Source organism: Brienomyrus brachyistius, chromosome 8, assembly GCF_023856365.1.
Source record: "Brienomyrus brachyistius isolate T26 chromosome 8, BBRACH_0.4, whole genome shotgun sequence".
NCBI classification, from domain to species: domain Eukaryota; kingdom Metazoa; phylum Chordata; class Actinopteri; order Osteoglossiformes; family Mormyridae; genus Brienomyrus; species Brienomyrus brachyistius.
This window is the reverse complement of record NC_064540.1, coordinates 14,721,935-14,748,432: the sequence shown is the minus strand read 5'-3', so window position 1 is coordinate 14,748,432 and position 26,498 is coordinate 14,721,935. Positions and strand designations below refer to the sequence as shown.

Genomic DNA, 26,498 nt, shown 5'->3' with positions numbered 1-26,498 from the left:
TGGGGTACACCCTGGACGGGATGCTGGTCCATCACGGGGTACAGGGCTGGGGTGCACCCTGGATGAGATGCCGGTCCCTGAAAAGGCTTGTACACTTAAGCACTTGGAGATGGTGGCTGCCCACCCGACACAGAGAACATGCAAACTACACAAACACTAGCAAAGTGACAATCAATCCTGGAGGTATGAGGTAACAACCCCCCCCCCACATTTAGCCACCATGCTGCCAAGGGGTGGGGGGGGGCATATATTTGTAATAGCTGAAATAACGGTTTCCAGTTCCTCCACTTAGGCCCACAGGAAGTGTAAGAGCAAAATTAGCTGAAAGGTGGCAGGACTGGGGAGAGTGTGTGTGTTTGTGTGTGTGAGAGAGTGTGTGTGAGTGTGTTGTGTGTGATGGTTTTTGTGTGCATGTGAGTGTGTGTGTGAGAGAGAGCGAGTGTTGCATGTGAGGGTGTGTGTGTGTGTGTTGCGTGTGATGGTATGTATGTATGCTTGTGTATATGTGTGAGAGAAAGAGAGTGTTGTGTGTGATGGTATGCATGTGTGCGTGTGTATGTGTGAGAGAGAGACAGAGAGTGTTTCGTGTGAGGGTGTGTGTGTGTGTTGCGTGTGATGGTATGTATGTGTGCGTGTGTATGTGTGTGAGAGAGAGACAGAGAGTGTTGCATTTGAGGGTGTGTGTGTGTGTGTTGCGTGTGATGGTATGTATGTGTGTGTGTGTGTTTTGTCCTGCTGAGTGTTGCCCACACCCTGCTTTACCGCACACCGCATTTTCAACCCTGTGCCTGTAATGTGAGCGATCACCAAGGTGCTTTCGTATAATTTCCGTCTCTAATGGCTGGTAGAGCAGTGAGAGTCGGTATGCGGGCTGGTTCCTGGGACCTGGCAGGGAGGAGCTCCCCAAATGTAGGTCAGGCCCAGTTCTGCCTCCTTGGCACGGTCCTTATGTAAAGCAGTCGCAGGGCTCACTGTGGTGCGCGACGCGGGGTTTAGAACCTGCTAGTCCTTATCGTGGCGTGTTGCTAGCTGATATGTTTACATAGAATTTCATAGACTTTGTACCACCCACAGTAGTGTTTAGGTCTGTCCTCTGGCAAGTCCCATGGTATGCCGCAGTAAAACTATGGAAGGTGCAGTGTAAATCACAGTTCAGTTTTCTCCGATTTTCCAGGAGCAGTAGCAAGCATCATATGTGAGCCATTGAAGTTTCCATAATCTTCTGGGAAATACCACTTGTATACTGTTACTTGGGAACCCTTGTCCCAAGGCTCAAGGCTCAATTCAAGGAGAATTGACTTTCCTGGGGGAGGGGGGCAAAGATTGACGACAGGCGTACTATAGGCATATAAAGCTGTGAATAGCGTGGGCTCAGGATTTGTAAATAGATTTTTGGCCCCCTCCCCCCAGCCCACATACAAATGACTGTTCAAATAAACGGCAGCAGGACAGACAGCGGGCTTTATAAACAGCTCGCCACTCGGGCTACTTAATTGCTCTCAGGATGTTGAGCTTTGAGCGAAGCCTCGGGAGAAAAGAATAAGCAGAAAACACGGCATTAAATCAATCAAGAAACGGTTAAGGGAATAACAAATATATCTGCAGACTTGCAGGAGTGTGCGTGACGCTCGGAAGCCGCTGACGTCTGAAAGCATATTCTGTCCGCTGGGTTTTTCACTCTGCTGGCGTCTGAGGGCCAAAGCGAGCTCAGTATCTGCTCCGGGCCCCTACAGCGGCTCCGTCAGGGTGCGGACACCAGAGGTCCCCTCTTTGAATTCGGCTGTGATCATTGTTTAGATTCATTAATGTTTGGAGAGCAAGATCAGTGTGCTGTTACTGGCTCAGCACGGGGGGGGGCACACTGCACCCTGCTGGAGGGCTGCCTTACACCCATATCCTTTAATCTGCTTTTTAGCTATTAAGTAAACCTGATTGTCATGTAATGACTCTTAATAAGGAATCCTGTTTCTTTATTGGATGATAACAGGGGGTTGCCTGCTCTTAGTTTGTGCTCATTATTTATTCTTGATTCATCTGGCAGGCAGCTGTATCCGCGGCAACCTGAAGTGTTTGTGTGGCGAGATGTGGAAGGGAGAGGTGTGATCAGGGCACAGGCATGAGATTTCAAAGGTTATAACCCCTTCAGGATTAGGGGTCAAATCATGCCCCTCCCTGCACTGTGTGTGAGGTATGTGCACTCACCTAGTGCTGTGGGGGCTTCCTCAGCTTCCCTGAAGTGAACTGCTGACTTGTAGTATGTGCCCTGGGGTGGACTGGCATCCCATCCACGATTTTCCCCAGCCTTGTGCCCTGCGATGGACTGGTGTCCCGTCCAGGGTGTACGCCAGCCCTGTGCCGTGTCTGGGATAAGGTCCAGACCCCCTAACGGGATAAGTGATTAGATGATGGATGGATGGATGGATGGATGGATGGATGGATGGATGGATGGACGGATGCATTGTTATTACCATGTGTCTGTCCATTGATGCATTTTAGGTAACACTCCTGATTTACGTACTTTGACGGATGAATTATTGTATGGTTATGATTTCCCAATAGTTCAAAGAGCATGTTAAAACGCTTCTGAGTCTAAATGAATGTTCTCCCATTTCAGTATTTTTCCCAAGGCAAATATTTAAACAGGACATATTTCAGTTTGTTTTCATTCAACAAAAGATTTCAATTTCTGGCAAGTCTTTCTACCTGGTTGGCTTTGATGGAACATGACAGCCTGAAATTTTTTCTTGCCTGTTTTGTTTTTACATCTTTGGTAATCATACAGTTTTCTTTTTTTTTTTATTTAAATAGTATTATTGTACTGGGCATAAAGTGGTGTTTACGATTCCTAAGCTGTCTAAATACGTTTCCCTTGAGTAGTTATATCCATGGTAAGTATTTTAATTTGATCCACTTGGCCAGTAAAGTTGAACTGAACATATTAGGACCATCATCTGTGATTATGTCTTTTGCTATGCTGTTCAAACACACAGATTCATTTGTTATGTTGTGCCACCACAACAATAATGGAATTTAGTGCGCTGATCTTTCACATTAATTATATGTCTAATCATTAATGGGTTCACACAGAGGAGGAGGTGGGCCATGAGGTTTGTAGAGTCAGCACAAGGCTGGAGCCTTATGTCTTTCTGGCTGAGAGGAAAATATCTGCCTTTTTGGAGAGAAAGAGCCCAGCAACCCCAGCTGTCGCAGTTATGCATTATTTTAGTACGGAGTGAGTGAGTGGGGGCCTCGATTCCTCACCAGCTTCAGTTCACTGAATGAGCCCCCTTTTTGAAAGCTTTATAAGCCTATTTTGGGGGTCCCGCATGGATGGGGTCTCCTCCTCTGTATTCCAGCTCCTCTCCTTGCTCTCCCCCCATGTCGTCGCCCCCCCATCGGTCTCTTTAAGTGCAGCCGTGACCCAGATCTGCTGAGTGTCAGAAAGTGTGTTCAGGTCTCCAGCAGAAGGCACCTGGAGGCTGGCTCTCAGCGTCTTTCCGGAGATGGATGTTGTGACGGACGTGTCCTAGCGACACGTTATCGCTGAGAAGCTCCTTCCAAAGAGGGCCAGGAAGGGCAGAAAATAGGCCACCCCCGCCGGGCCACTTCACAAGGTCGTCGTGCAGCCCCGGCCCCCACGGTGTGTTGAACAAGTGCGGCGTGGGCTAATGAATTACACAGCTACAGATCAGTGGGGTAGCGGTGACGGGCGGGTGGCAGGGTGCGGCGGGGCAGGAGAGACATTAAATAATGCCAGGGCAAATTAAATTTCGGCCTGGACTGGCTTTATTATCCCCTGCTTAAAATATCATCGGGCTTTGCAGCATGCAGAATAAGCCCATTAACGTTTAACACGAGCCACACAAAGGCCTCCCTTTGTCGGACGAGCCTCTCTTTCAACGCAGAGTGACCTGCAGCTGCTTCAGATCGGCCTCAACCCCCCCCCCCCCCCCCCCCCCCGCGGTGTGCATCATGCTAGGATGCGAAGGCCCGCTTGAAAAGGGGGGAGGGGGGGTTCTTCTGAGGAGATTTTGGAAAATGGCGATGGGAACGGTGAGAGGTATCGTCCCATCCCTGGATAGGGGGGGCTGCTCGAAAAGGAGATGTGCCAAGGCCGGGAAGCATGGCCTGTTTGATGTGTAAGATGCGTTTGGTTACCAGCCTGTGGGTTTGAGTCCACAGAGGACAGGTCCTGGACCTGAATACACTAATTCTGCGTCGACTTCCTGCCATCTGTGTTTTTCTCCATGTAACAGTTTCCAGTGTGTATAATAAAGAGGGAAAAGTGGCACTAAACGTGGATTGGTATGTTATTCAAATCCAGGGCTGCTGATATTCCTGTCTACTCTGGATTATTCCCTCTTTCCTTCGATAAGACTTGAATAATATTATTGTAAGATAATATCTTTTCGGAAATAGAACAGGCCCCTTTAACAATGCATTCATTCATTTGAACTTCCTGAGCTGTGTACACAAAGAATGCTGGAACTCTTGTGTTCTCATGGGGAGGCAGATTCTATCCATATCTACATAATTTAATTCCAAGTACATGTGTTATAACACTTTACTGAGGACTGGGAGTGTCTCCTTGTTGGGTTTAAACCAACAACCTTCAAGCCACAAGCCTGAAGCATCCTTCAAAGTGCCAAACAACACTGTGGTCACGGTTATGCCAAGACGGGCTTGGTGTCAGAGATGTCACTCAGCCCCGAGCTCCGTGTCCCTATGTGTAACTGGGGGAGTGGCTCATCTTATAAAAGGGAGTGGAGGTCCGCAGAGAGGCTGCGGAATTACCCTGCGGTCAGGACGAGTACAGAGCTGTCGCATGCAGTTCTCCGCAAAATCCCACAGACCGCCTGAGTACAGGGTACACAGTAATTGATAGCCCTGTGTTTAGAAGGGCTCTTGGATCACTGAACTGTGTAGCCCACTGGCACAGGCTCGTGAAGACCTCTTCCCACGTGCCGGCAACGAATCAAAGCCAGGAACCTCGGTGCCCCAAAAAGCCAATATGGCAGCAGAGGGAAAGCTGAGTGTAAAAAACTACAGCGTTGTGTTCAGTTGGAAAGGTTGATGCATGACATGGGCAGCTGCTCTCCGCCGGCAGAGGTCAAGGTTGATGCACGCCGTGGGCTGCTGCTGTCTGCCAAGAGAGTTCTAGGTTGATGCACGCCGTGGGCTGCTGCTCTCCACCGGCAGAGGTCTAGGTTGATGCACCCCGTGGGCTGCTGCTCTCCGGCGGCAGAGGTCTAGGTTGATGCACGCCGTGGGCTGCTGCTCTCCGGCGGCAGAGGTCTAGGTTGATGCACGCCGTGGGCTGCTGCTCTTCGCCGGCAGAGGTCTAGGTTGATGCACGCCGTGGGCTGCTGCTCCCCGCCGGCAGAGGTCTAGGTTGATGCACGCCGTGGGCTGCTGCTCTCCGCCGGCAGAGGTCTAGGTTGATGCACGCCGTGGGCTGCTGCTCTCCGCCGGCAGAGGTCTAGTTTGATGCACGCCGTGGGCTGCTGCTCTCCGCCGGCAGAGGTCTAGTTTGATGCACGCCGTGGGCTGCTGCTCTCCGCCGGCAGAGGTCTAGGTTGATGCACGCCGTGGGCTGCTGCTCTCCGCCGGCAGAGGTCTAGGTTGATGCACCCCGTGGGCTGCTGCTCCCCGCCGGCAGAGGTCTAGGTTGATGCACGCCGTGGGCTGCTGCTCTCCGCCGGCAGAGATCTAGGTTGATGCACCCCGTGGGCTGCTGCTCCCCGCCAGCAGAGGTCTAGGTTGATGCACGCCATGGGCTGCTGCTCTCCGCCGGCAGAGGTCTAGGTTGATGCACGCCGTGGGCTGCTGCTCTCCGGCGGCAGAGGTCTAGGTTGATGCACGCCGTGGGCTGCTGCTCTCCGCCGGCAGAGGTCTAGGTTGATGCACGCCGTGGGCTGCTGCTCTCCGCCGGCAGAGGTCTAGGTTGATGCACGCCGTGGGCTGCTGCTCTCCGCCGGCAGATGTCTGAGACGGTTCCTCTGGCCAAAGACACTTTCCTTTGCTGTTATTGGCTGGCACTCTCCATAATGGGCCCAAACCAAAACAAATGCTCTTCTAGATATTTTCCCCATCAGCAGGTCCTGGAACATTACATATTGACTTGATTATTGCCTGGATGTACATTCTTCCACTTTTCCTAGTGTTTGAAGAAATTGCACCCCCCCCCCCCACCTCCCATCTTCTGATCTCTTGTAAAATCAACCATAAATCAAACTGCCACTTTTTAATGCCAAAATTTTGATTTGGGTTTTCATTTCGCTGACATTACAAATGCAAAACAGGAAAAAATGTCTGCTTTTGACGTTTCATCTTGAGATAAGTCCCAGGGAGCGTTACCAGCTGTATGCAGCTGCATTAACAGTAATATCATGGAGACAATTTGTTGTTAAGAGACAATCAGCCTGTAATTTAGGGAAATCAGAAACGGGGTGGTTTTTAAAGTCACTGTACAAGGTTTCTACTGTAAAGCGTTTAAGGGTGTGAAAAAATGTGGATAGTCAAGAATGTGCTCATATTTTAATTACAAAAAAAGTTAAGCATCATTGTAGTTTGGAGTTTCAGGCCTGTGTTAAGTAACTGGACAGCATTGTCATCTGAAAGCCGCCCGTTCGTTATTAATCCACCTCGGTTACCTTGTTCGAAATTAGAGGTCACTGTAGTTCACTGTTGCAGTACCAATTTGGCCCTTTTAGTGCCGAGATTATTTCTGTTTTGTCATTTCCCCCCACTCCAGGTATCTCGTTATTTAATCTAAAAATAAACAGTTCCACGGCGAGATGGCAGTATTTTTGTATACATTTTTCCTCCCTCTCTGGGGAGGATTTCTGCGCACCTCGCCTGGGTGATCTCCGCGGTGGTTGATTCAGAGAAATCGCCCGATTTAGATGCAAATGAGCGGAAAGCGGCGGTCATTCAGGCTGCTATTTATAACAGTGTTAAGACGGCGGACTTACTGACATCAGCGGCGCTTATTAACATTCAGGGGGGCGCGCTGACGGCTGCTCTGGGGGTTGATCATCCAAGCCCGGCTCCGCGTATGTATGCGCTGGGAAAGAGACCTCGCAGAGTAACTTCAAACCTTCGCACGCTTGCGATTTTTATTATTGATTACAAAAGCAAGCTAAAAAAATACCGATCGTAGAGGGCAAGTCTAGACCGCCACGGTGGATAGCAAGAAGTGTTCTTAGAAGTGTATGGAAGCAAGAGAGCGCATTTTTGTCGCTGTAAAGGGTGATCGCTAAAGCGGCCAGGTGCGGAGAGTGGAAGTGGTTTGGAGCGGAATAAGGAGCGTTTCTTTGGGGGCGTGAGGCTCTTGCGGAGACTTGATGTTTGCTCTAAGGTCTGACAAAGGCTCGGCCCGATAGGGTAGACGGGGACTGCGGCTGCGATGGTCGGCGGCGAAATGACGGACGCATTTAAGAAATAATTCACTGTCGAGGACCTGCTGCTCCTTTTCCTGTACATCCAAAGTAAGACATGGAATTTTGACCGTAAACGTTGCATGTGATTACTCCACATCTATTCTGCCAGTACATACACACGATTGAAACATGATTTTCTTGAAATGTTTGCGCAGTTTTTATTTATTTATTTAAAGGGTCGCTTTAAAGTGTAGTGAAAATGTACATCGATGCATGGTTATTTTGCCTTCTTTGCCAGGGTTCGCAATTCATGGAGCCCCGTTTGCATGATATTTCTGCAGTATTTTTATCCAGTGTTTGTTAATCACAAATGTGCTTGGACGCTACTTTCTAAAAGGTTCTATATTGCTTTCCCATATCAATTGTTTGTTTCTAAGCGAAATGTGTGTATTTTGGACCGTGTAAGAAAGCTATGAAACTTGTCTTTGGAATGCTCCAGGGTCCCCTATTGCCTGGGTTTTAACAGCAATGTGAATCGGTCGCCGCTTTGCTTGCTGCAGTTTCGTGTTGGGTGCACTTTGGTGTTGTTGGTGCCTAGCTGAAGCTCACTTTGGTTTATGCGTGTTATTTTTTGTGTGTGTACCGGTGTTAATCGATCAGCAGATGCACCTCCGCTGTATATATTGTGCTGGACGACTATCTTCTCAGTAGTAGAATAAAGAGAACACTGGATTAGATTTAACATTAAAAAAACAGGAGATGGGTCTATAATCGATAACGGTGATGTGTATTTATTGTGAAAACAACAACTTAATATTGGTGTTTCTCCCGTTTGCCGACTCTGCGCCCATGGCTCGCATAGACGGTAGTCTTGATTCCCGATGCGTCAGTATACCACCATTCCCCCCACAAAACACAAAACCTTACCTTGTACGCTGCCCGGGTATGACTAATGTTTATTTTAAAGCTAATTTCAAACTGAATGGGGGACATGGGCGCTGCAAAGTGAAGTTCTCGGCAGAAAATGTCTGCTTCTGTTAGATAATGCAAGCACATGAGTAGTCTGCAGTACCGGTATCATTCAAAAGCGCGACGAATTAAGCATTACAGCGAATGTTGTTGTTATAACAAACTGGATAATTGCTATATTCTAATCTGTTATCAATGCAACAGATGTTAACGACTGTCTCATCAGTATTTAGTGCATTTTATTTTTCCTCGGTGTGACATTACTTTGCACAGGTGCCTGTGAGTTAGGCAGCCAGTGTCGGGGCTGTGATTTATTACAGTGCCCCTCTCTTATTATAAAAGCGTACTGTCAGGCAGGCTCGCTAATGAGTCGCAGTTAGGGGAGCTGCCTGGACACTTTATGGTGCTGCGATCTCCCTGAAGCTCCTAACTGCGCTTTTGACATTTTATCAAATGAAAACCCCAATTCGGACGGCAAACGCTCTGCTGATGTTCACTGACTGTGCTGAGCTGCTAATTTCCCTGTCTTCCCCCATATCATGACAATGAAAGGGAAGAAAGTCTTAATGTCGATTTTTGTTTGATTTGTGTTAGTGTATTTGCTGCCGAGTTGAAGCTCTCATTCCGCAAAATGCTTACGGTCTCCTGCGCAATCTGTGAGACGCTCCCTGGAGGCAAAGCCGATTTTTTTTTTTTAATGATCAATATCTCATTATTTTTAAGAAGTCATGTCAGACCCGCTCCTCGTCCTGGCGGCCCTCCTGTGTTTGTCGTGGGTAATTCAGCCACATGCGCCCCGGTTCGCGGGCCGCACCTCTGCGGTGCGATTCGTGAGGTTTTTTTTTCGGGGGGGGGGGGGGGTAAAGTTGGCTGTTCAAAGCAGACTTCTTTTTTTCCTCTGAGATGAAATGATACCGGTTCCGTGACTCTACGCCAGCATGCGCTGAGGGCGGATCTCAGCGCGCTGTTGCTGGGCTAATTTAGCGACGCGCACGGTGATTAACGGCACGCGCTGAATGGATCCAGCTTCCCATTCGGTCCACATGCATCCCAGTCAGAAGGATCCCTTCAGGCACCCCCACCCCCAGGGTGGCGACTTAATCCCTTCCCCATCCTCCCCTTCCCCTTCATTTTCCACTCTACAAGTATAAGAAAGAAAAGGATTTGCTTATCCAGCCCAGCAGCCTTGCAGTATTGACATACCGCTGACTTCAAGGACAAGGGACCCAGATATCCACAGAGATCCTGCTTCTGCGTGTTACGTGGTAAAATGGAAAGTGAACAGATTCGCTCTTCCCCAAGTGCACCCCGGCCATAGCCACATTCTCAGGCGGGTGTCCCTGTGTCATGTGACCTGTCACCCTCCCGGTTCCGGAGCACAGCGGTGGGTTTCCTCCTTCGCCTCGCTGCAGACGGCAGGCTGGAAGGCAGAGAGTGGGCCCACGTTCGAGTAGCTATATTTAGCCCCGCATCTGCAGGCTCGCGTTTCCTCCCCCTGAGTCAGAGTGGCATGCAGACGCTCATGCAGGACAACACCTGGCCCATCTTTGTTTACGTGGCCTGGCTCATGGGACTGTCAGCGAGGTGTAGGCGCGTCCCCGTAATCAGGCATGCAGGAGCGACCGAGCGAAGCATGCCCCCCCCCATCTGGGGTGTCAGAATGATGATTATCTTGTCCTGTGGCCAGGTTGGATCACAGTCATGAATATTAATGGCCCAGATTGTGCTCATTCGCTATTAATTGATTTTTTTCTTCTTCTTTGTGATAATCAGTCTTTCAGTCTCGTGCTTTTTCCCCGCGAGGCACAGTAGACAAATGGCCTCCCTCCGGGGACGGACCCTATTCCAGGGGGGCGGGTGAGATCCGAGGGGCGGGTCACAACCTCAGTGCTGAAACCACCTTGTGCGGGGCAGGGGCGGGGGGGGGGGGGGGGGGGTGAGGCCCTGTTACACTTTGGGGGCTCCCGAGTTCATAACGCCTGTCCTACTTTCTTATCCGTTCGATCGTGTTGGTAAGAATGCATGTTATCTGCAGACATGGTCCCGACAGCCCTGTTCCTCTGCCTCCATTATCGTCACACGAAAAGAGTTGCTCAGCCCCCCCACCACGGGGTATCCTTCAGCACCCCCCGCCGTCTGAGGGCCCAAAGTGGTAATGAGGTTTGTCGTAAGCAGGCGGCTTGTTTTCGCAGCAGGACGCCGGGTAGGTTAAAGGATCTGACTGGGTTCACGCGTTCTGCTCCTCGACAAGAGGTCTGCAGTCTCTCAGCCCTGGCGGGGGGGGGGGGGGGGGTTTGTGAGCTTCAGCCTCTAAATACTAACCAGATGCAAGCAGCCTGTTTGCATGTCTGTGTGTGCGTGTTTGTCTACATGTCTGCGTTTGTGTGTGTCTGCGCATTTGTGTGTGCATGTGTCTGCGCATTTGTGTGTGCATGTGTATGTGTGCGTGTCTGCGGGTGTCTGTGTGTTTTTTCTGCTCGCACCAAAAGGGGGAAATGGAGAATCCTGCCATCTACTGCTGTATAACTCACACATTCAGTGCGGAGGGAAGGTGGACTCTCCCAACTCTGGTGTCGTTTTCCGAGCACAGCGGAGCCGGAAGACTCGACAGCTCTTTGGGAAACCAGAAACAGCCACCTTTTCGTTTTCTGGCCGGGTGTTTTGCTTCGCTCTTAGCGATGGATATTTTTCTTTGTTGTGAAATGTATGTGCTGCATAATCAAGATCTGTCATGAAAAGGATTCTGACCCCACAAAGGAGCTTGCTTTAACTACGTGGGTTTTTTCCTTTATAAATCGGCAGAGCACCGTGAATACTGTCCTAGTCCTCACCAAACACACGTAATTTGCTCGATAAATCACTGTCCCTGTTTTATTTGCTTTAAGTGTAAGGGGTTGAGATATCAGTGACATTCAACCATGGGGAAACATTGCCTGAGAAGCTGTAAGAAAGGGATCCTGCGTAACCTGTGACACCCGGGAGACCATCACTGGGAGTTCAGCTTATATCGCACAAAAGAAGCATGATACAGAGGGCAAATATTTCCCTCCGTCCCTTTAATAAGTGTGAGGTATTTTTGGCTGCGAGCCAAGTACCTCACTGCCAAGAATGTGTTTATAGGTCCACGTGTCGGCGTCTCCCATTGGCTGGCTTCTGGCATGACTCCTCCCCCTTTCTCTCTGCCCATTAGGAAGATCTGCCTCCATTGTAAGTGTCCACGGGAGGAGCATGCAGTTGCCGTGATGCCCCTAGAGATGGAGAAGACGGTCACCAAGCTGATGTACGATTTCCAGAGGAACTCTACGTCCGACGACGACTCAGGATGTGCTTTGGAGGAATACGCCTGGGTGCCCCCGGGACTTAAACCGGAACAGGTAATGCCACCGACTAGTCCCTTAAACCCAGCCACGGGGGCTCGTGGTTTAGAGAGGTCAGCCCTCCCCTCATCAGTCCAGACTAAGTGGCCTTTCCAGTTGAGAGATCCTCACTAGGTTTATGTGCTCGTTTTGTGTTTGCAATATAGTTTCCTTGTGGAGTGATAAGTGTTACTGAAATGTTCTGTTCCTGACACGGTGAAAATAAAAATTGCTAGTGCTTGGTTCTAGAATGTGTTTCCTTATTTGAATTGTGACAGTGTTTATGATCCATATTTCAATGACCAGAAGAATGTATTTGTAGAGAGATATGATTAAAAACCTGGAGGTGATATTTACAAATAAATTAGCTGTCTGGTAGGTAGATGATTTACTGGTCATCTTGTCAAACTGGGGGGATATTTCCCAATAAACTCGCTGTTCGTTAAGTGGAAGATTTACTGGTCATTTTTGTGAATTGCCAGCAGAATGTGGCCTTTCTACTGAAGGTCACAGATGAGCTTAGATGCCAGTTACTCAGCTGGAGCAACAGAGAAGCTGGCCTTTTCCAGTGAGAACTGTACTGAGCTCCCAGTCTGGCTATAAATGGTGGTACAAATAGATAACTGGTCACTGTGGCCCATTCTACCAGGAGGAATTGTTCAGTAGAGTGTACGTTTCAGGTTCCCTGGATATCGCATCATACAAAGACCGCAAGTAATCTGATATGAAAATCGAGGTGCCTTTCAGACTGCAGGGTTAGGGTTAGAATGAAAGCATCACTGTGTAAATAACACAAGGCTTCCTGCCCTCAAAATCACTGTAGACGCATGTGTCGGGACCGTGGAGGACGGAGCTGTCAGGAGAGTGTCGTCGTTTCACAGGCACGTCCATAATGTCCGCTGCCTGGTTGCTGGGATACCACAGTCTCCCTCTGTACAGCTGTCACAGTGTCTTGTCTTCTGGAAAGCAGAGATGGCTCATGAGCTTCTTACTTAATCACTGTGCATACATCAGCTGTGAGGAGACTATGGCTGTATGACTCAAGCCTTCGGCCTTCACAATGTGAACTTGCCTACTGGTTTGCCTCTTGTTATTGAAAATACAGTCATTCACATGCATAGTTATTCACTTCTTAAGGACACTGCAGACCTGGATAGGTTTCTTTGACCGAACCTGAGCAGCTCTTTCTGGTTAATGCAGAGTCCTTCATGCGGTCTTCTACAGAATGTTCTTTCAAAAGACTCCAGCAGTGGGAAGGTGCTACCTTGGGGTGCTCTACCTAAGGAGTTCTCCCCATCAGTCGGATCCCGACCAGGTCTCCTTGTAGGGTGGGAGGTTTGGTCCAAGTTGGGTCATTTCTCACACCAATGTGACCTAGAGAGACGATCTCGGATTCAGGCTGGCAAGGGGCTCTATTTGAGCTGAGGGCGGCTTGCTGTATAGCTAGTGCTTATTTCACCCACAGCAGTGCCTGACAGCATCCGGGTATTTCAGTTCCTAGATGTGTTTCATGGAATGGGAGTTTGCCGCTGGTCTCGGTCCGGCTGTTACTGCTGGATGTGCTTAATTGTTGACCACAACCACAGATTTATGAAGCTTTTAGGAATCCCTCAATACATTCTTTTATCCCTCCAGTATTCTGAAGCGGGTTAAATCAGGTCAGAAACATTTAATCCCATTTAAAACGATACTGTAAGCACATGTTCCAAACATTAATTTCCATTGCATGGACTGACCGTAGATAAGGCTAATCTTTTGCTCTTATAAGCCCAGATGAACCACAGACATCCATCATGCTGCCATTTTGCCTTTTAATAATGTCTGTGTATTATGACCACTGTATATCAGTAGATGTACTGGATTCAGGAGGAGCCACATGTAGAATAATGAAATCTGTTCTTGCTTGAGAACAGAATCGAGTACCAACGCATTTTCCAGCCTGCCAGCCTGGCTGTTGTGATTCTGCCAGATTGTTCCTGGCACATTCCTCTTGGGTAAGGCGCCCAAGATCATGTTAATTTGAAACAGAGCTGGCTGGCAGACGGCATGTGTAGCCACTGGTGCCCCACCCCCCCCCCCCCCCCCCCCCCCCCCCCCCCCCCCCAGCCCATCCCTCACATTTTAAACGTCCTGAAGGGCTTCTCATATTGTCTGTATGTTCTTCCTCCTCTACAGTCATTACATATCTTTTCTTTTGCTGATGTTACCCAGCCGTACTGGTCCATCACTTTATGGAACTGCCCTTGGGTTGTTGATCATTTCGTTTGTGGACCCGAGACCCTTGTGGAAGCCGGACAGGGCTGAGCATCCCGAGGTCGTGGTGCACTCTCCACCTGCTATCGGCCTACACCAGACACCTTCCAATCAGGGCCGAGAACTGCTCAGGCGAGGCTGACGGGCGAGAGCGCAGGAGCCCGGCAAACGGAGTGCATTTAGACCCTGAGGCGCAACTTAGCGGCATCTGGCCCCGGCCCGTGAGTTTGGGACCGGCCTTGTCTGACGGGGCCCTGCACTGTTCCCTCTTGTCCAGGTCCACCAGTATTACAGCTCATTTCCGGAAGAGAAGGTTCCGTATGTGAACAGCCCCGGAGAAAAGCACCGCATCAAACAGCTCCTGCATCAGCTGCCCCCGCATGACAATGAGGTGAGTGCTGCTCCCCCTGCCCGCAGAAAGCCTGCGACGCCGCATGTTTGCTTGTCGGGCACTCGCTAACATGGACCATTTGTGTACAAGTTTGCCAAAAGTCTCCAGGGAACTTAGTGTGTTGTGTAATCTGGAAAAAAATTAACATTACTATCATTCCATTAGCGTATATTACCATATTTGTCGGCCCTCTGGTAAGTGCACTGCCTTTTGCTTATTCCATTGTGCAACATAAAGGATTTATGAAATGCATACATGTATTTTTGGAATGTCACTAATTCAGTTGAGAATAATATTGTGTGTGTGTGTGTGTTCTGGCATTGTGGGGACAATTTACAAGGGTAAACGCAACTTTATAAAAATCTGTGATTGCAATAAAAAAAAAAAAATGCCAAAAGTTTTGTATTTTGTTTAGTTACTTATGGTTAGGGCTGGGTAGGGGTTAAGGTCGTCATAGTTGGGATTAGAGTTTTTCCCATAGAAATGAGTCCCCACAAAGACACAGGGCGCTTTCACATTGAAGTTCTGGAACCTGATTCTTGGGTCCGAGTCCCTGGGCTGTCTTGACCAGGGACTTTTGTAGCTCCTGGCTACTTTTGTATGTCACTTTCATGCTGCACAACAGGAACTGGGAACTTTAGGCTAAATAAGCATGGGAGATGCGAAAAGCTCGTAGGTTAAACTTTGCACATAATTTATACAAAACTACACTGCCACCCCCAAAACAATGGAGGATGAAGTCTTTTCATTAGTTATTTGTTAGTTATTGGGAGGATTGATCACAATCAAAATAGGACATTGCCTGTTATTTGTATTTTATTTATACAACCCGTGACATGTTCATATTTCATTATTAAATATGGCCAGCAGATCGATCCATATAATAAAAAGCAATGTAATATTATTCTGCTAATAAGAGCTGGCAAGTATCGCCGGCACCGGCGATATTAGACGAAAGTGTATTGGTTATCAATCCGTTCAATTAAGTTTTATTTATATAGCACATTTTCACATTACATTGTCTCAAAGTGCTTTACATTATCACTGCCCAAAGCCTCTAGTGAGCAAGCCAGGGGTGACAGTGGCAAGGAAAAACTTCCTAGAAGGAAGAAACCTTGGGAGGAACCAAACTCAAAGGTGGAGCCCAACCTCCAGGGGGCAGCAGAGGAAGCCCTAACCCTAACCAGACCCAAAGGGGGAGCCCATCCTCCAGGGGGCAGCAGAGGAAGCCCTAACCCTAACCAGACCCAAAGGGGGAGCCCATCCTCCAGGGGGCAGCAGAGGAAGCCCTAACCCTAACCAGACCCAAAGGGGGAGCCCATCCTCCAGGGGGCAGCAGAGGAAGCCCTAACCCTAACCAGACCCAAAGGGGGAGCCCATCCTACTGGGGGCAGCAGAGGAAGCCCTAACCCTAACCAGACCCAAAGGGGGAGCCCATCCTCCAGTGGGCAGCAGAGGAAGACAAATGGACAAGATGGCAAAGTTGCAATTCACACCGTCCCAATTTCAACATTTGAGTCTCAAAGAGGCGGGCAGGCAGGTGATGGCAGGCAGGTGCTGGTGCTGCTTCAAATGGCAGGACAAACAGTGGTACAGCAGCCAGGTATTCAGGAGAGACATCCGGCAAGCAGGCCGGAAGGACGTCACAGGCAGAAGGGCAAGCAGGCCGGAAAGACGTCACAGGCAGTGGAGATGTTGCAGCTAGTGGGGTAGGCAGAATATCTTGATAATTTGGGGGTTTCAGGCAGCACACCCTAGGAGGGGCAGGGAAAATAAAACATGCAGTTAGCCAAAGTAGGGGAGACTAGAAGCAGCGCAAACAGTTAGGTGAGTGCAGTATGTAAGCTCCGGCATATAAGGTTATGGCAGCATAAGTAGGAGGGAGAGGCAGGTGGGAACGCAGGCATGGGGAGTCCCTGAATGTCAGCACTCCAATTCCACAAGGGATTGTGAAGCTAGAGTGACAGACTGACAGTTCAGTTTATCCTGAGCCAATGGCACCGATCCCCACCCAGCTCTACACCTCACACTATAGGTCTGACTGGGAGTGAGCAGTTAGCTAGAGCTAGAACTAGTGTCCCTATACGCTAAACTATACAGGTGTGTTTTTAGTGTAGACTTGAATATTGAGAGTGAGCCTGAATCTCGCACATCCACTGGATGACTCTCCCACAGCTGAGGAGCTCTATAGCAGAAAGCTCTGCAGCCTGCTGTAACTCTTTCTACCCCCAGGTACTAACAAATATCCTGTGCCTTGAGAACGAAGCAAGCGTGGAGGGTTGTATGTGGTCAGCAGATCACTAAGGTATTCTGGCGCAAGGCCATTCAGTGCTTTATAAGTTAATAGCAGTATTTTGTAGACAATCCGAGACTTAACTGCAAGCCAGAGAAGGGAGCATAGAACAGGGCTAATATGATCAATTTTTGTGTGTCTATAAGAACTGCTGAATTTCATACTAGCTGAAGTTTATTTAAGGATCCGGGTGAGCAGCCAGAAAGGAGGGCATTACAGTAGGGAAGTTATAAAGGCATATATAAGTTCCTCCTCATCATGAAAGGAGAGCATCTTCCAAAGCTTAGCTATGTTCCGTAGACAGTAACTGTGCATCATCAACATAACCCAACACCATGATTTCTAATAATGTTACCAAGTGGTAACATATATAAACAGTAGTGGGCCCAGTACTGATCCCTGTGGGACATCATGTTTGACTTTAGTGGGCTTGAAAGATTCATTGTTCATGTGGACAAACTGATAACGATTAGTTAATAGAGAGTGAAACCACAGATTCTAGCCAATCCAAGAGAATATTATGGTCCACAGTATCGAATGCAATTAGATCTAGTAACACCAAGAAAGATATACAGCCACAGTCAGAAGCCATAAGCAAATCATTCACTATTTTGACTAAAGCTGTTTCTATGCTGTGGTTTGGTCTAAAGCCAGACTGATATAATTCCTTAGCAGTATTTTTGGTAGGAAAGAAGACAGCTGATGAACAGCAGCTTTTTCCAGAATCTTTGGATTGAAAGGAAGATTTCAGAAGGTCTATAATTTCCTAAATTACTAGGTTCGAGATTTGGTTTCTTTAGAACAGGTCTAATAACCACTACTTTAAATGGTTTTGGAACATATCCAAGCCTAAGAGACGAGTTTAACAAGTTTTACAGGGTGGTGCTAATCAGCGGTGCAATCTCCTTGAGGAATTTCGTAGGAATTGGGTTTACAAGGCTAGTAGAGGGTTTGCAGGAGGAAGCTAAGCTTAAAAGTTCTGATTGTTTCATAGGAAAAGATTCAAAGGTGACATTATATCAGTACGAGTAGGACTAGCAGAATGCTTGTAGCTGTACACAGCTACAGACGTGCTCTGGGTGGTCTCTCTAATCTTAGTTACTTTGCCATTAAAAATGTAATAAAGTCATCACTCTTCTTGAAGAATTCTGTTTTAACCTAAACATAGATTCAATCAGAAATTTAGGATTGTTTTTGTTCTCTTCTACTAATCTGGAGTGAGATACAGATCTCTTTCTAGATTGATCTTAAAACATCTAGTTTATTTGAGCGCCATTTGCACTCTAGCTTACGTGAAATGTTGAGATGCAAGCAAACGGTATCCACTGATACATTTAATGTAATTGTAGTAAATAAAAATATCCTTCTGCTCAATTTTTTTTACCCGCGATGCTTGTGGTCAACCAATCAGCAAGCTGTTGCTGTAAGCACCTCTCCAATAGTTCGTATTCGAATGAAGTAAGGACTACTAGAAAAAGATTTCTAAAACTGTCTTTGAGGAACTGCAATCAGGCCGACTCCCTGAGGTGTGAATGCGACAAAAGTTCCTGGTTCCAGAAAATGGTTCTGGTTCCTGAAATAAGTTCTTGCCACGTGGAAGCATCCATGCATGTGTGTGCATTTGTGCATGTAAATGAAATAAAATAAAGCTTTATTTTCCATTTGCGTAAGTACAGGCACAGGAAATCTTTAGTTTTCACATATCCAATCACAGTCTTTTGAGGCATGCACATGGGGGGGGGGGGGGGTTAAGGGCCTCGCTCAAAGGCTCAACAGGGATGTGACTATTCTGCTGAGATTGGGATGTATGTGAATTCCCCGGTTTAACAGCTAAAGCCAAATGTCGTGGCATGACCATATTTGTCAGACACCGCTGGCGCCCTGTTCCAACACGCCTCCTGCTGTTCTCAGGTGCGCTACTGCAACTCCCTGGACGACGAGGAGAAGCGGGAACTCAAGCTGTTCAGCGGCCAGCGCAAGAGGGAAAACCTGGGGCGGGGGAACGTCAGGCCCTTCCCAGTGACCATGACGGGGACCGTCTGTGAGCAGGTGGGGGGCCTAATCAGGGGACTCGCCCGGGACCAGCACAAGACGGGGGCTCATTCTGGCTTTTGGGGTTTTGGATATACAGTGGGTACAAAAAGTGTCCACGCCCCTATTAAAATGGCAGGTTTCTGTGCCGTAAAAAGACGACGCCACGATAAATCATTTCAAAAGTTTTCTCACCTTTAATGTGACCTATAACCTGTAAAATTCAACTGGAAAAATGAACAGTGGCGTTTAGAGCAGTTGCTTCTGTCAAATAACGCTGTCACCCCCTGTTTTGGTCTCCCAGTGCGGCGGGCAGATTAACGGGGGCGATATTGCTGTGTTTGCATCACGGGCTGGCCACGGCGTCTGCTGGCACCCCCATTGCTTCGTGTGCAGCACATGCGACGAGCTGCTGGTCGACCTCATCTACTTCTACCAGGACGGCAAGATTTTTTGCGGCCGACACCATGCAGAGAGGCTAAAGCCACGTTGCTCTGCCTGCGACGAGGTGGGTCTTAGGGCCTGGGGGAGTGTAGGGCGGACGCACCGGGAACTGGCATGTCTCAGCCCCCTCAGCCCGAAACCTTGGCAACAAGCCTTTGCAGCAGTAATAGGTCATTTTCATGAATACATTTCCAGATACAGCAAAAGATGTCATGTCCAGTATTCAACTAATCGGTGCACTCGAATAACTGTTAATAACGCTAAAACAGGGGTTCTTAATGGACCCCCAAGGGGTCCGTCAATGGGTTTTATGGCGTCCATGACCATTAATTTTAAGAAACATATTTTTGTTCATATTGTTTATTCATGTTTTGTGCAGGTATGAGAGTATGAGACAAAGTACAATGTGCTTATGTGCATATTTTCGGTAGTTTTCACCAGATTCAAAATGGGGTCCATGACTCAAAAAAGCTTAAAAACCAAAGTTCTAAAACATGCATATAAACAATAAAAATGTATACAGGTAATAGTACTGTTCTATTAAAAACTGACTTCATCTGTCAGTGACTTCGTAGCATGTTAAAAAAACAGTACAATATTCATTTCATGTGTGTAAAAAAGGACTAAAGTTAGTGTAAGAAATGTGTTATGGTTCAGTGTTCATAGTGAAGAGTAACATTCAGCCGTCCTGAGAATTGAATTATCCAGCAGTTTTGGTCCCAGTGTTCGATGTGACACCTTTTACTGTAATAGCAAAGGTGGTAACTGTGGGAGACTCGGATTCGATTGTTTATGTAGTTATTAGCATCAGGCGGTATGTTAATACATCTGTGTTGTTTATGTTGCCGTAATCTTATTTGCTGATGGCTGTGACACCATACACAACCTGGTGTTCCTCAGGTAGAGGAACCTGCTGTTTCATTTCATCAGTCTTTATTGACCACTATGAATGTTCTCGCCCCACTTTCTCGGGGAGATCTGGCCTTTAACTAACTGCACGCTTCCCCCACCCCTCGCAGATCATCCTTGCGGACGAGTGCACGGAGGCAGAGGGTCGGCACTGGCACATGAGCCACTTCTGCTGCTTCGAGTGCGAGACCGTGCTGGGGGGGCAGCGTTACATCATGCGGGAGAGCCGGCCCTACTGCTGCGACTGCTTCCAGTCACTCTATGCCGAGTACTGCGACGCCTGCGGAGAGCACATCGGTCAGTCCCGCGCCGTTTCCTGGGGAGTAACTACACGCAGGCGGCAGCTGCCACATCAAATCTGGGGGGCTCTTCTTAATTACGGCCTCCGAGTCTGCCTCCGAGGCCTGGCAAGCAGACAGCCGGCCTGTAATTATTCGTTACTCTGATGCTTCCTTGGTCGCATGTGAGACTAAATACAAATTAAAGCGCACTAACGACATGTGGAATCCCGTGAGGCTCGTTAAGGAGGGCCACGTGCCGGGTATTACGGTGGTAATCAGCGTCATGGATCCATATTATACAAGCATCAGAACAGGATGCAAAACAACCTTTTGTTTAATTTGTGTCTGGTGGGCTTAGCCCTGGGTGGGGTTTAAGACTAGGTGGGCTTGTCCCTGTTCATGGTTTAACCCTGGGTGTTGCCTCCGCAGGTATCGACCAGGGCCAGATGACCTATGATGGGCAGCACTGGCACGCCACCGAGAGCTGCTTCTGCTGCGCCCGCTGTAAGCGGTCCCTCCTGGGCCGGCCCTTCCTGCCCAAGCAGGGCCAGATCTTCTGCTCACGTTCTTGCAGCGCCGGTGATGAGCTCGAGGGCTCAGATTCGTGCGACTCTGCTTTCCAGAGCGCCCGCTCCCGAGAGTCGCGCCGCAGCACCAAGGCAGGCAAGAGTGCCGACGGCCCCGAGGCCCGGCAGGCGACCGGGCCGGGCCGCTTCTCGGCCGACATCGACCCACTCTCGCTGCAGATGGACCTGCTAAGTGTGTCGAGCCAAACGCCCAGCCTGAGCCGTGATCCCCCAGCGTGGAAGAGCCGTGGCGAGCAGTATGTACAGGAGGGCCCCCCCGAGCCGGCACCCAGCCCCCTGCAGCTGCTCAGCCAATGCAACGTGAGGACGAGCTACGGCGCCACCCTCAGCCCTGGAGGCCCGGCCAACCCACGCTCCCCGGAGCCAGCCGGGTCCAAACGGCCCCCCATGGGTGCCCTGAAGGGCCGCTCCCTGAATGAGGACTGGTTCCATGCGGAGCAGGGCGATTACTACCCGGCAAAGCTGAAGAGCCAGGCCAGCTTCAACGATGCCGCCCGCAGCGACTGCCTGGACAAGCGATCCGTCAGCCTGCATGGCTTCCAGAGAGATCCGGAAGCAGGGACCCAGCTGGGCCGCACCCGGACCCCCATCAGTGCCCTGGGCTTTACAGAGCAGCTCACCCCACTGGAACAGACACCCAGGGGCTCCATGGAGTCTCTTGCCCTCTCCAACGTGACAGGTACCCTCTCCCCCCCCATTGTTCAAAACTCTTAAGCAGTCAGAAACGCAAAGTAATATCAGAACATAATCAGCAAATTAGTAGTAACATAATAAACACAAATGATTTCTTTTGTTCTTCAAATATTTATCACCATTTCAGTTCCTAACACATCTCCTCAGGGGCACCCGAGCTATTCAATGTATTTCTTACATTTTACCACCAGCCTTCAATTAATTAACTTAATTAGTTCAATAACTTAGTGAGGTATTGAAACAAGGGCTGTTTCCCAATACCAAGAAAGTGAAGATCTCACTCGTGCTCTTGGCAAGAGCGGTCTTGCTAAGTTGCCTTCCAGGAATAAACTTGAGGCACAATGAATCATGGGATTGGTCTCAAAGGTACATTTGATGTACCCTTGACAGTTTGGGCGGGGCAAGAACGATATCCAGGGATTTTTGCAGTCCTCTGTACATTTTTTCTTGAGTACTAGAACCAGACTTTGGAAACGAAACTTGACGTAAAATGGGAACACGAGATCAGAAGTATGGACAAGTGATCAACTCAAACATACATTGGTGTTTTGGACAGTTGCTGCAAATACTGGGGTGATGTGAGGAGAGATTTTGAAATGGCTAAGCTGATACACTTTGACAGACAACATTTGCACTATACTATAAATGCTTGGGTAAAGAAGCAAAATATTTTGTGCAAAACATCTGTAAACGTTCTCATGGGGGTATGAGTAATTATAATTTTACCGACTTAGTCTTGCAAAATATAAATGCAAAATATAAGTGCCCCTCATCAGAATGTCAGGCAGTGTTATAAATGAGCACTGCTCCTGTTTCCCTGACCTGAGGCTCTCACCCCTGCGGGGCTCTGTGAGCATCAGAGCGTGACTCAGGCTCTCAGACTCCAGCCTTGGGAGATTAAAAAGCCCATTAAATTACAGAGCCGTCTGCACTGGGTGTCTGCTGGCATCCCCCCGGCACGCTCCTCTCTATTGCACGCTCCTCTCTATTGCACGCTCCTCTCTATTGCACGCTCCTCTCTATTGCACGCTCCTCTCTATTCCTGGCATCCCAGTGTGCTCCTCTCTATCCCATGCATCCCAACGCACTCCTCTCTGACCCATGCGTCCCGACATGCTCCTCTCTATTCCATGCGTCCCGACATGCTCCTCTCTATTCCATGCGTCCCGACATGCTCCTCTCTATCTCATGCATCCCAACGCACTCCTCTCTGACCCATGCGTCCCGACATGCTCCTCTCTATTTCATGCGTCCCGACGCACTCCTCTCTGACCCATGCGTCACGGTGCATTCCTCTCTGATCCATGCACCCCGACTCACTCCTCTCTGACCCATGCATCCCAGCGTGTTCCTCTCTGATCCTGGCATCCCAGGATGATCTTCTCTGACCCCGGTGTCCCAGCACACTCTTGTCTGACCCTTGGCATTTTGCAGTTCTCCTATCCATTTTGAGTGTACCTGTGCGCTGTCTCTGGCATCCCAGTGCACTCCTCTCTGACTCGAGTAACCTGGCCTCCCACTGTTCCCATCTCTAACACCGATGTTCGTCTGTGTCCCGCGCAGGCACATCCGTGGATGGGGGTAGCCGGCGGCAGGAGCACCTGTCCCGCTTCTCCATGCCCGACCTCAGCAAGGACTCTGGAATGAATGTGTCAGAGAAAAGCAATATGGGCACCCTCAACTCCTCACTGCACTTCCGCAGCACTGAGTCCCTGCGCAGCCTCGGCTCCGCCCAGCCATATTGCAACCCGGAGCTGCGGCCCCCACCACCACCACAGCTGAAGTACCCACCGCACCGCCGAGAGTCCCCGGGCCGGCTCCGCCAGCCCCACGGATTCCCCTTCCAGGAGGAGGACCGGCGGAGTCTGATGGGTGGGGCAGGGGTGCGGACTCGGCGGAGGGCTGAAGAGCCGGAGGAGCCTCGCCGGCGCCACCATCACCGCAGACGCCGGTCCCGCCGTTCGCGGTCTGATAACGCACTACACCTGGTGGCGGAGCGCCGGGGCCCCACCTTGGAGCGCCCCCTGCTGCGAGTCCATGAGGACTATGATCGGTTTGGGGGGGGGAGGGGCCCTTTTGGCGGGAGTACCCACTTCCGGCAGGGCTCCTACCGACAGTGCCCGCGCACCACATCGGACTTGACGCTGCAGAACGCGGTTGGTCATGGGCTTGGGCCCTGCCGCTGGGATGAGTATGAGGATGACTGGTGCTCCACCTGTTCATCCTCCTCCGAGTCTGACGACGAGGGCTACTTCCTGGGTGAGCCTATTCCCCGGCCCGTGCACATGCGCTATCTGAGTGGTGAGGAGCTGCTCCACAAGTACGCCTCCCCGACCATAGGGGGCGCCGGTCCGCTGGGGGGCCACGGACAGCTCCATACACGCAAGCGCAGGAAAAGCAAAAACTGCATCATCTCCTGACACCCCCTGCCATTTCTATCTGGTACAAAAACATGTGTAAAGATCGCTCCGTGGTCCCGCCCCAGAACAACAAGCCATAACGCCCCGCCGCTTTGTACCGTGAGCCCAGCCAGTGAATGATATTCAGTGAGGTGTCAGTCGACAGCAGTAACTTTGCATGCTCTTTGTTAACCGTCCCAATTACTTCTTAATTATATTCCTAACCCGGCACTCTGTTAAAAGGCCAGTGTTAATCCAACAAACGCAAGATGCGTGTTCTCCATACTCAGGCACTGTAAGAGTTTAGTGTAGTCCTGCTTCTCCCAGCTATGTGTTTACCACTGAATAAAGCTCTATGATGTGTATATAAAGAAATCCCTTAAGTTAAGAATGTTTTAATGTAAATATGTAAATGAGGTATTTTTATATTTTGTATCGATAGAACCATTTATGTATTATATAATCTAGAAATGTAGATGTGCATGCGTGTCCATTCACTGATAATGTCTTGGCTTGGAATTAAAGAATATTTCATTGAACATTTTAAAACCGTTTGACCTCTGAAACCTTGGTTTGCTCTGATTCTCTGTGCTCAGTAAACGCGATTCTGGCGATTCTGGTCGTATGCAAGCGATACCTGCAGCCTAAATGTTCGTTTGAAGCACTGCTGAGTATCCAGATCTCATTTGACAGGCCTGTTCCTCATTATCTGACCCCCTCCCCTAACACCTGGATGGATGGATGGATGGATGGATGGATGGGTGGATGGATGGATGGATGCTTGCCTTTATGTTAAGGAGTCCTGGCAGTCAGCCTCTGGAACCCATGTTACATCGCCGGTTAGACAGAAAGCGAAACAAAAAGGGCTGAAATGAAAGCCTCCCTAAATTCCTCCGTTGGTTTCCTTTTCTTTGAGCCTTGCGGCTGTTGCTGCTGAATATTTCATACTCCTTAGAAAGTCATATTGTCATGTTCGCACACTTCTGCAATGACGCTTTGGAAGCCCTCACTCTGAGCGGTTCTGGCATTGATCCGAGGCGCATGTGGTTCTCCTAAGGGATTGGGACCATGGGAACTGCAGTTTTTATTAGACTCATCAGTTTAGAAATCCATCTTACTGCCTTGAGCCCCCAGGCCACTTACTGGGCTGCTTTTTACTCGTTCAAAGCAATTTGTGGAATTGATGGTCATCAGACTGGTGCACACAACATATATGGGAGGATTGGGGGGGGGGCATATAAGCCCATGGCATTTAAAATCATGAGGTTCTGTAGTGCTGGTCGCTTGAAGTCTGATTAGCATTAGCTAGTGTGTCTTGCATACCTGTCTCATGTGGAGCAGTGACCGGGGAGCAGTGGGCTCCTCATTTGATGCAGCTTACTCAGACTCCAGGGCGAGTAACTCCTACGTGTGACCCGCTGGCAGCTCCTGTCCTATTTTTCCTGTGAACCACAGATTGTAGTGTGTACTTCCTTTTTTTTAAACATGATTTACATATTAATGACTGAGGAAGTTGTGTTGGGTAGCAATTAGAAGGTGCATCTTGTAGGTTTAAATACAAAGCATGACATTAAAGTACTTCCCAAGCCTAGTTTAGGCTAGCTAATCCATTAAATACAGTAATTAAAGTGTGTATTTAGCAGTTTACATTTAAATATAGTTGTCTGATTATAAGATGCTGGAGTGCTGAGCTGTTTGCTGGTGGAGTGAAAAGGGATGGAGTTTAAATGGTTCCCAAAGCTAAAAATAAGACTATTGGCCATAACTTTAATGGGGCTGTGGCGAATCGAGCATGAGAACCCTCCCCTTCTTCCGGTGGGCTCTGCATGTCATGCTGCCTGGGTGAGAACCTTCTTTGACCTTGGACAGAATCAACATGCTGCTGGCTGAAGCGCACTGCTAGCTAACAGCTGCTGAATGACGCCATGCTGATAGCTAAACACTGCTAGAGGATGCTATGCTGCTGGCTAACTGCTGCTAGCTGGTGCCACACTGATAGATGACGCCATGCTGCTAGTTGACACTGCGTTGCTGGCTGACGCCATATTTATAAATGACATCACGCTGCTGCCTGACGCCATATTTATTAATGACATCATACTGCTGGCTGACGCCATATTTATAAATGACATCACACTGCTGGCTGACGCCACGCTGCTGGCTGACGTCATTTACCCTTTCTGATGGAAGGCAGATGTGCCCTTAGAAAGCACCATTAATCCTTGTGCTTTCCGCATTAATTGCAGGCATTGTGTGATATAATCCTCTCGCGAAATCGACTGTTTGAACGCTAGATGTGGTAACTAAGGGGCATCGAAACAGCAGCAAAAGGAAGAGTGTGTCTAAAATTCAACAGCAGTCCACATATTCAATCATTTTTATTATTGTGTGGATGATGGTGCGTAAGTTTGCTTTCTGAAGCTTGTTGAAATAGGGGCAGAATAGGGATTAGTCATTTGGTGATGTTAGTGATGATGATATTGTGGATGATGGTGATAGTGGTGATGATT

The 26,498-nt window shown here is 49.0% G+C and overlaps 1 protein-coding gene across 3 annotated transcripts in view; it reads left to right on the top strand.

Annotated features, from left to right (window-relative positions):
* Positions 1 to 24,537, top strand: part of prickle2b (prickle homolog 2b) — a 65,998-nt gene extending 41,461 nt beyond the window's left edge. For 2 of the 3 annotated variants that reach the window (XM_049023861.1, XM_049023863.1), the window contains 7 exons: positions 11,542 to 11,725; positions 14,238 to 14,351; positions 18,556 to 18,693; positions 18,980 to 19,183; positions 20,139 to 20,325; positions 20,739 to 21,575; positions 23,153 to 24,537. In XM_049023861.1, coding sequence (XP_048879818.1) covers positions 11,542 to 11,725; positions 14,238 to 14,351; positions 18,556 to 18,693; positions 18,980 to 19,183; positions 20,139 to 20,325; positions 20,739 to 21,575; positions 23,153 to 24,009 — 2,521 coding nt within the window. In that variant the 3' untranslated portion in view covers positions 24,010 to 24,537. Of the gene's footprint in view, positions 1 to 6,867; positions 7,491 to 11,541; positions 11,726 to 14,237; positions 14,352 to 18,555; positions 18,694 to 18,979; positions 19,184 to 20,138; positions 20,326 to 20,738; positions 21,576 to 23,152 lie in introns of those variants that run through there. The other variant, XM_049023862.1, reaches the window with a different exon arrangement.
* Positions 24,538 to 26,498: the final 1,961 nt, after the last annotated feature.